This window comes from Danio rerio, chromosome 9 (genome assembly GCF_049306965.1).
Source record: "Danio rerio strain Tuebingen ecotype United States chromosome 9, GRCz12tu, whole genome shotgun sequence".
Lineage (NCBI taxonomy): Eukaryota > Metazoa > Chordata > Actinopteri > Cypriniformes > Danionidae > Danio > Danio rerio.
This window is the reverse complement of record NC_133184.1, coordinates 7,737,220-7,751,659: the sequence shown is the minus strand read 5'-3', so window position 1 is coordinate 7,751,659 and position 14,440 is coordinate 7,737,220. Positions and strand designations below refer to the sequence as shown.

At 35.8% G+C, this 14,440-nt stretch overlaps 1 protein-coding gene and 1 long non-coding RNA gene across 2 annotated transcripts; one reads left to right on the top strand and one right to left on the bottom strand.

Annotated features, from left to right (window-relative positions):
- Window positions 1-255: 255 nt before the first annotated feature.
- On the top strand, window positions 256-11,652 carry tuba8l3 (tubulin, alpha 8 like 3). The gene is given in 4 exon segments (NM_001003558.2): window positions 256-313; window positions 2,840-3,062; window positions 5,370-5,518; window positions 10,531-11,652. Coding segments are annotated over 4 exon segments (1,353 nt in total). The 5' UTR covers window positions 256-310; the 3' UTR covers window positions 11,509-11,652.
- On the bottom strand, window positions 5,941-10,242 carry LOC137496446 (uncharacterized). The gene is made up of 6 exons (XR_012385155.1): window positions 10,185-10,242; window positions 9,756-9,862; window positions 7,104-7,230; window positions 6,843-6,928; window positions 6,499-6,541; window positions 5,941-6,391 (listed from the first exon to the last, which is right to left on the bottom strand). It is a non-coding gene; the product is annotated as an uncharacterized lncRNA (long non-coding RNA).
- Window positions 11,653-14,440: the final 2,788 nt, after the last annotated feature.

Here is a 14,440-nt window from a genome sequence, read left to right as displayed (position 1 = left end):
TGGAGAAGTTTAGCATATCTGCTGTAAAATTCCTTTCTGACATATTTTAGTTTCTTTAAATACGCCAAAAAGCTAGTAAAGGCGGCAGATGGTTTTCACAGACCCTAAAATCCCAAGAGGGAAAGAGACTGTAATGTGAAAAGGACAGCCCTTCCGAACAGCCATCCTCACTCCAACAGGCGATCCCACTTCCTGCTCACGTCCCCCTCCCTTTTCCCCTCTCTATAAAAACCCCACCTCTCCTTTTTTTCCTCCACATCTGCCTTCTCTTTCCGAATCCTCAAGTCGGCCTGAAGGGAAATCTGACAAGATGGTAAGTTTTTAATGCTTGAACAATTCCTAAATTCCAAAGCTTTTCATAATCAAAGTATTAAACGTGAATATTATTGTATTTTTGTATGTTAGGAAATGGCAACAAACTCTGCAGTAATTTGATAATTATGCTGTTATTTAATTATGTGGAAGACAGAAATAGTAGCACTGCAATTAAATCACTTAAGCATGATGTTATGAAATTAATATGTAGCTTTAAGTAGTCATTTTCAAGCCCGGATATAGCCATTCATTGTATAGAGGATGTGGCCACGGCCTTCAAAAATCCTCATCCCAGACGATGACACACATGTCAGCAGGAAATTCCAATACTTCACTTTTTCTGCAACGTTTATCTATGTTTAGTGGGTCTGCATAGCCAAAATAGCATATCTCCGTCAGCTGAAGTGGAGAAATAAAGGAACTACAGTAATGTAGTTGTCACTATAAGAATGAATACATGTCTTTATGTCATACAGAGAGGCATTGGTACTAGATGAGATCATGAGTGACAAAAACTGGAGCATGGCAGAATAATAGATATATCTGTTCTAGAGAAAAGGCCTGAGTGAGATATCACCGTGTGCTACACAAAGAAGAGTGTACAGCTGGGACAGGGAGGGGGTGGACTGAGGCCTCAAAGGAGCTCTCTGAGTCTCCTCTATACTTGAGAGATCCAATGACACAGGCTAGAGGAGAGGGTGAACATATATGCACATATAATCAAACTAAAAGTGAGTTATACATGTAGTCCCACACGGTTAAATGTGCAATATTATTGAGCTTTAGGTGAGCTTATTCATTTTCTTAGAGTAAAACACATATGCCGGTTAATTTCTCAATCAAAACTCAAATGGTTTTCATCCATTTTTAGGGCCTCCAATGTCCCATATATGTCCACAATGACAATCAAGGTCCCAATTTATAATTATTATTATTATTTAATTACCTTTCTTTCCTTAATGTTACGTGTTAGTTCAATGCCTCTAAATAAGGCACATTTAAAGGGATAATTTGAACACACACACACAAAATCTGGCATTATTTACTTACCCTTGACTTATTTTAAGCCTTTTTTTTATTATTGTTTTCTGTTGAACACAAAAGAAGATATTTTAAAGAAGGTTGTAAACCTGTAACCATTGGCATCCTGTAGAAGGAATAAAAATACTATGGAAGTCAATGGTTCTTGGTCTTCAAATCTTTTGTGTTCAACAGAATTACAAGTCAAGGGTGAGTAAATGATAGAAGAATTTTCATTTCTGGCTGAACTATCCCTTTAAATAAGCTTAAACTCTGAAAACTGGGCTGACGTTGTTTCAGTTTACTATAGTCTTTCATGTTAAGCTGCTTTGACACAATTCACATAGTAAAAGCGCTATAGAAAATGAAAATGAATTGAATTGAATTGAATTGTTCTCTCAGCAAGGGTGGGATAGGGTGTAAGGGTGGTAAAAAAGTTTACATACATATTTAATTTCTCCTGTAAATTGCTAATGTGAAAATATTAAAAACAACAGTACAATAATAAATAGTAAAAATCAAAATAGTTAAAAAATATATATAAATATACATTTATTTTTTTATTTATTTTACAAAGACACTTCTAGTCATCAAGATACTGGATTAGAATTAAAGCTTTTCAACTGTCTCCCACATGTCCACATGACTACATGATGACTACCGCATTTTGCCCCTAGCGGCAGTCACAGGGAACTTTCAGACTGGTTTTGAAGCAAACTTCACTCCCACTAATTCACCCTGTTAAAATGAGTGATTTGAATCAATGACTATTATATTACTCAAAAACAAAACAAAGGTTTCTAAAGTTAATCAACAATAACAATGATAACATTCTCACATTTATAGATCTGACAATAATAAAAGGCAGTTTAAAGATTTTATTTTATTATTAAAGATTTTATTTTTATTTAGATATTTTTTTATATTACTAACAAAAGGTTTACATTCTTAATGAAATACCCAACGCATTTTAAGCCTTGATGCTACTGTTTCTTTCATTTCTAAGTCGACGGTTTATTTACAGCTGACATACAGTTAAAATCAGAAGTATTAGTCCCCCTTTTAATTTTCTTAAATATTTCTCATATGATGTTTAATAGAGCAAGGAAATTTTCACAGTATGTCTGATAATATTTTTTCTTCTAAAATCTTTTTGTATTTCTTATTTTATTTTTTTTTAATTATTAGCCCCTTTAAGCTATATTTTTCTCGATAGTCAACAGAACAAACCATAGTTATACAATATACAATAATGTTATACAATAACTTGCCAAATTACCCTAACCTGCCTAGTTAACCTAATTAACCTAGTTAAGCCTTTAAATGTCACTTTAAGCTGTATAGAAGTGTCTTGAAAAATATCTAGTCAAATATTATTTAAAAAAAAAATCAGGTTTTAGAAATAAGATATTAACTTAAATAAGGGATAAAATAAATAAGGGAAAATAAACAGGGGGGCTTATAATTCTGACTTCAAATTTACACATTTACCTTCTCTCTCCAGCGTGAGTGTATCTCTATGCATGTCGGCCAAGCTGGGGCCCAAATGGGAAACGCCTGCTGGGAGCTTTACTGTCTGGAGCACGGTATCCAACCAGACGGACAGATGCCCAGTGACAAGACAATAGGAGGAGGAGATGATTCCTTCAACACTTTCTTCAGTGAGACAGGAGCGGGGAAACATGTTCCACGCGCCATCTTTGTTGATCTGGAACCCACTGTGATTGGTAAGTTTAACCAGACAAAAAAATTTTCAGATAAAATTATAATGAAACCATTTTACAAAACACTGAAAATGCAACATGTAATTACTTGGTATTTTGATACAAGTTTTAATACAATTATTATTTTTACCATGTAGAAAGAATATAAATGATAATAATATAGTATTATAACTGCTGTAACTATAAAGCTACAGTGGGTGACACTTTAAAAGGAACATTACCGCCGGGACTCGTACCGCCGCCACACTAAAGGAGTAAGAAGGTGTTTTTAGGTATAACCGTAGTTTGCGACTATGCCGCCAGGGGGCACAAAGAAAATATTCACCTTATTCTCCGCCGACGACCGGGCGCTGCCATTTGATTCTTTTTGTCTCGCTACTTCCGGTCACATTCACTTCCTTTCATTTTTTGACATTAAAAACTGCTCTTTACGCTGCTTGATATTGCAATTTGATATTTTCTTAATATATTATTCTACTTGGTCTGTGTAGTCATGCAAAAATTTGTTTGTAGAGCAAGTAGTTTGACCATTTTCTGCCGTTTATTATTCCTAGTCATTTCTCCCATAGGCGACTGAATCGGAAGTTCTAAGACGATAGCGAAAACAGGCGCACTTCCGCATTTTAGAATAAGGTCAATACAGTAGCTGTAAATACCTTGTATATGAAGACAAAATAATGAGACAAAGCATTAAAATTCCTTTATTAATCATTAAAAACTTGTTAACAAGCTTATTATCATTGTAAACATGTTAGGTGAAATAAGGATTCATAAAGAGGATTCATATTCAATACGCTTTTTTCATTTACATTTTCATTTATAGTTTTTTTTTATTTCACATTTTCGCTGTTGATTTTATTTTATGTCTCAATAATTGTACATAAATAATAAATGAATAATTAAATAGGCCTAAACAACCATTTATTTAAAGAAATTACCAGCGAAACACTGAGAAACGGCCCTGCGCATAGTTTAAAGGGCTCTAAGGTTGAATGATCATCAAAAGCATAATAATAAATTGACCAACCTCAAACAGATCACTAAAATCAAAATAAAAATTATTTTGTTGCAGGACATGAAATAAGAGAGGGTATGGAAACAATTTAGTTTCAGTTTAGTTTAGTTTTTTTTTTTTTTTTTATGTCAATGTTCTCCTTAAAATTATATATATATATATATATATATATATATATATATATATATATATATATATATATATATATATATATATATGTATATATATATATGTATATATATATATATATATATATATATATATATATATATATATACATACATATATATATATATATATATATATATATATATATATATATATATATATATATATATATATATATATTTTTTTTTTTTTACTTTTTAAACTAGTAACGGCTCAGTATCTTTTGTATCTTATATTAAATTTCAGTTATCTTGCATACGCGTGTGAAATATAATGCATGCATAACAGCATATAAAAGCAAAAAGCTATATAGCTAACTCATCAAAATTATCTATATTAAAATAAATCAGAAGTACAAAGAAAACACGTCTTTTACACTTTTTTTAAATAGGCCTACTAGAAAGCTGCAAAGTGGGCTATAATATTTTAACCATAAAAATCAAATGGTAAATGGTTGTGCAAAAAGACTGCAGAGCACCTGTCGAACAATAAAAAGCCAGTAAATGAACGTAAGTTTTAAAGTTAATACAGCCATTGGCAGAGGGTGAACAAACTCAGGGTAGGGCTAACATATGCGCTTCCCTTTAATGCATTTAAAAATATTTGCGGCAGACCAAGAATAGGTTTTAGCAACCGCCTATTAACAAATATTAGATTTCAGTCATCATGTATGCGCATAAGGCGATTTGTTTCATAGGATGAAATGTTAAACCGAGGTCCTGACTCTCTGTGGTCCTTAAAAATCCCATGGCACTTCTCGTAAAAGAGCAGGGGTGTAACCCCAGTGTCCTGGCCAAAGTCCCCTTATCGGCCCCTACGACCCCCAGTCATCCCCTTCCATCGAATTGGCTCTATCATTATCTCTCCACTCCACCAATAGCTGGTGTGTGGTGAGCGCACTGGCGCCGTTGTCCTTTGGCTGCCGTCGCATCATCCAAGTGGATGCTGCACACTGTTGGTGTTGTGGAGAAACCCCCCCTCATGATTGTGAAGCGCTTCGGGTGTATGGCCATACACAATAAATGCACTATTTGAATACACATTACATTACATTTATACAGTAGGCTACAGGCTACTGTAGTAAATAATATTATTGTTTTGTTCATATCTGATTGTTTCTTTTCCAGATGAGGTGCGCACAGGCACATATCGTCAACTATTCCATCCTGAGCAACTAATTACTGGCAAGGAAGATGCTGCAAATAATTATGCCCGTGGTCACTACACCATTGGTAAAGAGATCATTGACCTTGTCCTGGACAGGACTCGTAAACTGGTTAGTATGTATATATATATATATATATATATATATATATATATATATATATATATATATATATATATATATATATATACACAGCAAAATATGGGGACCCAAAACAACTCTATGGGTGTTAATTTCAACACTTTGAAAGTGTCTCATGGGGTCCACTCAAAACAGAGTTAAATCAACACTTTCAAAAGGGTTGGCACATTGACACCGATGTAAGGGTTAATTTTAACTCTGGGCAGAGTTAAAAAATGTAACTATATTTAACACCGCCTGGTGTAATATATTGTTATTTTATTCAACTCTCTTGAGTGTAAATATGGTAAAAAGGTAAAATAGACTGTAAATAACAAAAGAAAAAACATTTTATTTGAAAACATTCACTACTTCAACAATTCATTCAGTTTTTAAAATGCAACAATGTCAAATATGCTTTAAATGTTTTATTAGTACAGACAGTATAAACAAAATATGTATGACCAGTGCTCAAAAAGGCTGTTTCAGTCCTTTGGTCCAAACTTGATGTGTTATCAGAGCAATTTGAAAGTTCAATATATCGTCACTCATAGTTTACTTCTGAACTCATAGTTTTCTTGTGAAATTACATTTTAAACAACTTGGCGTGCAAATCTTTCACTTCGGGTGTTTCCTTGGTCCTCCATATCAAACACAGCAGTTTAAATGAAGGTATAAATGCTGTAAACTTGTGTGAAAACAAACTGGAGCTAGGAAATCTCATCAAGCATGTCCTGTGAATGAAGTGCTTCCCAGCCACAGGATGACCTTTTTATCCATGACGATGTAGCAGCTGCTGATCGCTCGTCTGGTGGTTCCTGATGCACGGGTATAGGGTGATGCTCATCTAAGAACTCTTCAAGACTCCAGCATGAAAAGAAAAATGTTTGAAAACAAATTGCAATCAAATTCTATGATATATTTAAAAGAACATTTAAAGTAAATAAAACATTCAAGAAATCTAAACTCACCTTTTGAAAATCTTCATGATGATCCACAACTTGACTCTCCCAGCTGGTTGAGGTGACAGGATATGGAAAAGTAGAAAAAAACACATACATCACTGTTGGATCTCCAAAAACAATTAGGTTAACCACTATGACTAGAACTGGAAAAACAGGCAGCTGTCTGTCCAGAATCCTGAATTTAACACAACACTTGGAGCAAAATTTAGAGGAGCTTAAAATCTTTTATATCATTTAGTGATGCTGACTTCCCCAAAATATTGGCCACAGTGTAAAAAATATTCATAAACTTCATAAACAACAGTTTTCTGTAAGCGTGTGCGTGAGTGCGTGCGTGCATGTTTCTTTACCAGATTCAACTTGTTAGGCCCTTTCAGGTCCAGTATTGACGCCACCTTTACTGGAGTCTAGCAGATGTTTCAGGTCCAAATATAATCTAAAATATTAGGATAAGCAGAAGAGGAAAAGTGCAAAGCAAAGAGCAAAACATTATTTAAGTAACAGTTCACCCACAATACAAAACTTATCACCTTCATGTCATTTGTCATTCTCTAATGCTCTAATACCCTCTCAGCTTATGTGAAACAAATACAGAACTTTATCAAACATACCTTCATTATTATCACCACATATGACCAAGAAGGTGTGCTTGGTCATTTCACCAACTCTGGAAATACACCATCCGTCTCTAATCAGCCACCGTCACAGGGTCTTGTGTTATTGTATAGAGAATTGTGGCTGTTAAAAAAAACAACAAAACATTAGTATCTAACACATATGCATAACCTTCAGATAAAAAGGAGAGATGAACATCACAAAGTATGCCTCACACTTTTTCAGATATCTTTTGATTCAGATGTTGATTATTGATAATAAATCTACAAATCAAAACTGTATCATCATTAGGCTGCTCAAATATGAATCAGTTGATTAATTTTACAGACAGGTGGCTGTTTACAACGCACTAAATTGTCTTTAATAAAAAGGAAATGTTGTGTACAGTACATGCTAAGTTTAGCCTATAGTTTTAAGCACAATATCATGAAGAGAAAAAGCTTGACTAAGATGTTCCTGACTACAGAAATAGCCTAACTCAGGGGCGCCTCCAAGGGGTGGCCAGGGGTGGCCACGGCCACCCCTCGGTAAACTCTGGCCACCCCTGTGGCCACCCCTTTGGCCACCCCAATATAATTTTGCGGTTGACATTATTGATTTAAATGAACTCATAAATTCCCAATATTTAGATAAATAAATAAATAAAATGCAGTCACTTAATTATTGTTGGTGTTACTGACGTAGCTCTCCCCCTCTGGTTCAATGCTGGTGAAAGCAAACTGACGCATGCGCGCGGAAAACCATTCCCGCGCGCCTCACGAACTCCTGTGTGAATCCCGGTTGGTTGTTTGCATGCACGCCGACATAATAGGCACCGCTCATGCGCCGTGAAACCGGAGTAACAGCCTTTTGTGCAGAGGTGTCGGCACGCAGCGAGTTTTGAAAGTCGTTTAAAGTTTATATAATATAATGATGATGATGATGATGATGATGATGATGTTACTTTCACTAAGCATGCCTTTAAAGCAGAAAGGAGGGATAATGAGTCAGGGAGGTAAGACTTCATAACATGATTTCTCAGCCATGATCTGGTCTAAGACCACAGATATTCTATAATACATTTTTTGTATTCTTTAGAATTGTCATAATTAATTTTCATGCAAAAGGTTTCTTAAGTGATGTTGGCATGTCACTCCAGTTGTTGTTTTCCAGTAATATTTAGGACTGATTTCTGTTATTTATTTAGAATAATAATTGTATATTAATATTAATTGTATATATTTAGAATAAATATAAATAAATTGTTATATTTATTGAATAACAAATCTAACAATTCAAGAGAGGTGGGGGTGTATAGGGTGGTTCGCCCAGGGTGTCATTTAAACTAGAACCACCACTACCCTCCCTGATCGTTGTTGACAGCACGCACACACCTTCAATAGACAGCAATGGCTATTTAATATTTACCTTAAGCTACAGTATATCAATAGAAGAAGCTGCATTAATAAAATGGTTCAAAAAGCAATATGGATAAATAATATAATTAGTTATAGTGAGTGTGTATAGTAATGTCTTTTGTTCAGTTTGTTCATTTGTTTGGGTAATTAATAAACTCATTATTCTTTCATTCATTTTCTTTTCGGCTTAGTCCCTTTATTAATCCAGGGTCACCACAGCAGAATGAACCGCCAACTTATCTAGCACATTTTTACACAGTGGATGCCCTTCCAGCTGCAACCCATCTCTGGGAATAATAAACTCATTAATCTTCATTAATTTTAGACATGGCATATCTCGTATGATGTACAATAAAGGCACGTAAAAAAAGAAGTTATTTATACAGTATATGAAAAGTGTTTTTAAAATAAACATACATTTTTATTTGGTTTGCACATGTACTTGCTGAATTATTTCAAAGAATAAATTGCAATATTTCAAGTAGAATTAATTAAATGAATAAAAACTACATTATTTCATTTACCAGAAACAAAAATATAACATTACACTGAATTCATTATTTTTTTTGTGTGCCACCCCAAGATTTGGTGCGGCCTCTTCTGGCCACCCCTAAGAAAATTTTCTGGGGGCGCCACTGGCCTAACTTACTAACGTCAGACACCCCGAGTTGGGAAAAGTAATTTTCGGGGGATACAGAGTTGATTTGCGGGAGGTAGCGGGAGAGATGAGAACCTGAAGAGCAATGAGATGAGTTGCGCGCGACGTACCTGAAGAGCGGTGGGGGTGAATTGCGCGCGACGTACCTGAAGAGCTGGGAGGGATGCGGTGGAGAGAGGTGTGCAAAGTGTTTAATGACCGGGCGGGAGACGCGCGATTTCCGGGAGATTATCATTCATTTGCAGGCATCTACTTGGGCATCTGGGAGTCTCTGTGCATTTACGGGATAACGTTAACGTTAGTCCCGCAACTTCCGGGAGACTTCTGTAACGTTAAATGTCTGAGAAAGTGCAAACGCGGTCATTTAAAGACATTAATGTTAACATTCCGACTTTAATGGTTGTCAACGCTTAATATAATTCAAGCGTACGTTATCACGCGAGTCTATAAACTAACATATGGACGGCCACGAATGAACCAGTTTAAAAGGGCCGCGGCGTTTAAAATAACCAAATTAACGTACACGAATAACAAACAATCATATGTTTTAGTCAGGAAGCCTTTTACAAGTAAGCATATGTTCATTTACTCACCAGATATGTTTTAGAAACTCTCCAGAGCTTATGGAAACCGTCCTGTGTTGCCGTTAGCATCCGGGCAGAGTAGGTTAGGCTGCTCCGGGGATTCCCTCGCTAGTTTGCTTCGAATTAAAGGAGAAGTGTCGAATTTATTTTACAGATGGGTAACAACGCACAAAATGGCATTAAGCGTGACAGAAATGTGTTGAACATGTACATATGTTGATGTTTTTATGCACTATGTATGCGTGAGCATATATAAAACATTCTTGAAAAGAAGTGAATAGTAATGCAGTTAAGCTAGATACACAAACGACCATGAATGAACCGCAGAAGATTAAAATTGTCACTCCATTCTAAAGTTATTAACTTAACAATATGTTTACAACTGTATTTCCTTAAAGAAAGTCAGTAAAATACCAACATTTAGGTAGTTTGACTCACCAGTTGCTGTTCTAAACCTCAGATGGAAAATGGCGTCTGGAAAATTCTTCAGTGACTGGGGCTGCATGAATTCCCGGATGTTGGAAATAACACCACCAAGTGTTGAAAAGATAACTCCTTGATTTCGCACTGAATACAATCAATTCTAACTCTTATTATATTCATTTATCCAAATCTTAACTCTTTAACGTCAACACTTTACTCTGAAATGCTTCAACACCGAGAATTTAACTCAGATGAATTTGCTGTGTATATATATATATATATATATATATATATATATATATATTGTCATTTGTAAAATACAACTTCTAATAAAATAATGTACTTTACAAAAATCCAACAGGCTGACCAGTGCACTGGCCTTCAAGGATTTCTCATCTTTCACAGTTTTGGTGGAGGCACTGGGTCTGGCTTCACCTCTCTGCTGATGGAGCGTCTCTCCGTCGACTATGGCAAGAAGTCCAAGCTTGAGTTTGCCATCTATCCTGCTCCTCAAGTGTCCACAGCAGTGGTGGAGCCCTATAACTCCATCCTGACCACCCACACCACCCTGGAGCACTCCGATTGTGCCTTCATGGTGGACAATGAAGCCATCTACGACATCTGCCGCAAAAACTTGGACATCGAGCGTCCAACCTACACCAACCTCAACAGGCTCATTGGGCAGATTGTGTCCTCCATTACAGCCTCACTGAGATTCGATGGAGCTCTCAATGTGGATCTCACCGAGTTCCAAACCAATCTGGTGCCCTACCCCCGCATTCACTTCCCTCTGGCCACATATGCACCAGTGATTTCTGCTGAAAAGGCGTATCATGAGCAGCTCTCTGTGGCCGACATAACCAACGCCTGCTTTGAGCCGTCCAATCAGATGGTGAAGTGTGATCCTCGTCACGGTAAATACATGGCCTGCTGTCTTCTGTATCGCGGAGATGTGGTGCCCAAAGATGTCAACTCTGCCATCGCTGCCATTAAAACCAAACGCACCATCCAGTTTGTTGACTGGTGCCCCACTGGCTTCAAAGTAGGCATCAACTATCAGCCTCCAACAGTGGTTCCTGGTGGAGATCTGGCCAAAGTACAGAGAGCCGTGTGCATGTTGAGCAACACCACAGCTATCGCTGAGGCCTGGGCTCGTCTGGACCACAAGTTTGACCTGATGTACGCCAAGAGAGCCTTTGTGCACTGGTATGTGGGAGAGGGTATGGAAGAAGGAGAGTTTTCGGAGGCCAGAGAAGACATGGCAGCTCTGGAGAAGGATTATGAAGAAGTCGGCACTGACAGCATGGGAGAGGAAGATGAAGAGGGTGAAGAATATTAAAAGCATCGCAATAAGTTTTTGCGTAGATGCCCCCAAACGAAATATGACCAAGATGTTTGCAACAACGACACAACTGCTACTTGAAATTCCATTTGCATTACAATTGGTTTTATATAAATGAAATTTGATTAATAAAAGAAAGAACTAAGCATCCTGTGTGCATTTTCAATGGTCTCAGATCATTATTTATAATTGAGTAAACTCTTGAATTACCGTTTTTGCCTTCATCTACAGTACACTAAAAACAAGGCAGCAAAAATTAAACAAGTTAAAATTGCATTGGAAGCTTTTATTTTTTTGTCTGTTAATTAATAAACTCAAACATCTGAATAACCAACTAACAAATTAATTGTAAAAAAGTACAAGAGTTAAATTAGAGATGCTCTAAATATCTTTTTAAAGTGCTCCTTTCATACTTTACCTTTTTTAAAGGGTCACAAAACACCAAAACACATTTTTTTAAACTGATGACAGTCATATATGTGTCCCACAATGCTAAAAACACTATTAGGACAAATATATTTCACAAAAAAAAGTGAAAATTGGTTGTTTTTGCGTTATTTCGAGCAAATTCACACTTCCGGTCTGAAACTAATTTTTGAAGCTTTGTAATGGCCATGAGATCTTGGCGTGTATTCCAGCATGTAGACTGGACATCTGTACCTGGGAGTACCGTATTACATGTACGAGTGTGCTGCATTAATGCATGAGTAAGGCTTAGTTCAAACCAATCAGCACGCTCTATTGTGCAACTTATACCGTGCGGTATCAAACATTGCATGGAAAATACACCCTTAAAACAGTTCCTCGAATCAAATATCTCGTTTGTCACGAGGCGCAAGACTGAAATTCCTGAATGAAAGAGCCAAACTGCAGTTAAAGTCCACCAGTTAATACTTTGTCAATTACTGATATCCAAGTAATGTATTGTGTGTTTGTGTTGTGCGTGTGTGCGTGTGTGTGTGTGTGTGTGTGTGTGTGTGTGTGTGTTTTGACTGAAATTCAGCGCGTGCCCAAATCGACACTCCCATATCATCCTTTTTTTGCTTCTCTGACACTCCCCCCTAAACAGGACTGGACACGTACACTGACTTTTTCCAAAGTAGAGATGTGGAAACACCCTGCTGAAACAACAGGGGTTCATGGCCCTTTAAGAAAAGTAATTAAAGATACAGAAGATACAGAATTATGAATCATATTTTCCCCTAATTTTGCATGACCTTAAAATTCCTTTTCAAAGAGAGAGGGGTACATTTTATTAACAGAGATAAGCATGAATTTCAGAAGGTTAGAATTTCAATATTTTCTTATTTTACTGAAAATTAGGGCTATGTTTACTAAACAGGGCAAATTTATGCGAAAGCAACATGTACATTTCTGTGGGTTTACTGACAATGCACAAATAAAAAAACAAATAAACATTTATTTGTTATATTCACCAACACAATATCTAGAATGTGCAGCACTAATTGGCATAATGGCAAATAAGCAGAACCAATGCTCATACTTACAGTAGGACCAGGCATGGCACAAAGATGAGCAGAGTAACCTACACTCTCAGAAATAAAGGTACAAGAGCTGTCACTGGGGAATTACCTTTTTGAAAGGTACAAAAGTCTACCTAAAGGGTTCATTATGGTATCTCAAACGTTCTTTGGGTACAAATATGTATCTTTTGAAAAGGTACTGCCCCAGTGACAACTGCTGTACCTTTATTTTTAAGTGTACTATCAGCTCTTCGTGATTAACAGCATTTCTTCTTGCTTTAGAAAACACACTCCACTTGGTTGAAGTGTTCTTTGGCTTTAACTATGTATTTTCATTCATTTGGCAATTTCAACAAGAACCAGGTTAACAATTTGAAATCAGATCTTAAACACAGCGATTTTTAATGGCGCGATAGTTCTCCGGAAGCGCTTAGGTGGGCGATCTAGGCCAAAGACCAGGATCTATCCTGCCTTCAGTATAGAGCAGCCTTGTATACCCTCAATAACATTCTGACTGTTTCTAGGCGAAGGTCAGTAACAATGGAAACCTTATGTCACCTAAGCGATTCCGGTGAACTATCACGACATTAAAAATCGCTGTGTTTAAGATCTGATTTCAAATTGTTAACCTGGTTTTCATTTTAATTTCCAATGTTTATTTGCAGTTGATTTTACTTAAAATTGGCAGGGTTTATCTTCCATACTTCAATGCCTCATTGATATACGAAATAAAATGGTGTAATGTCTGATAAGAAGCACTGCATTAAATTCCAAGATTATTTAGTTATTTTAACAAAATATATTTAAGTAAAATGCAAAACTTTGTCAAAGTGACAGTATAAATTAAATTAAATTAAATTAAATTAAATTAAATTAAATTAAATTAAATTAAATTAAATTAAATTAAATTAAATTAAATTAAATTAAATTAAATTAAATTGGAACGCGCAACATCACTATGTACCTAGAGGGAGGAATGAGTTTGGTTTATTTAGTTTTTGAGTGGAGTTAAAAGAGACGCCAAGAGACGCCTGTTTACAATGAAAACGATCGCATATTTTGTGGTAAGTTCAGGAGTTATTTGTCATGTAATAATAAAATTACTGCTGAAAATTACATACTGAAGTATTAACTAGAGCAGCGGTTCTCAAACATGTTTCATCAAGTACCACCTCAGAAATAAATTGTCTCTCCAAGTACCACCATATGACCAGTCTTGAAATACAGTAGAGTAGTAGGTCTAATTAAGTAGCTAAAAAGTTGTGCACAGTTCAAAAACCAGGCAGATTAACTCGTATTATTATTATTATATTAATATTATTGAATATATTTTATTGTCAGACACTTTAAACATTATAAATAGTTTGAACATTAACACTGTACTGTGCTTGCAGATAAAAATAAACAGACAAACCAAATAAAATGTCAACGATTTAATTAAAATG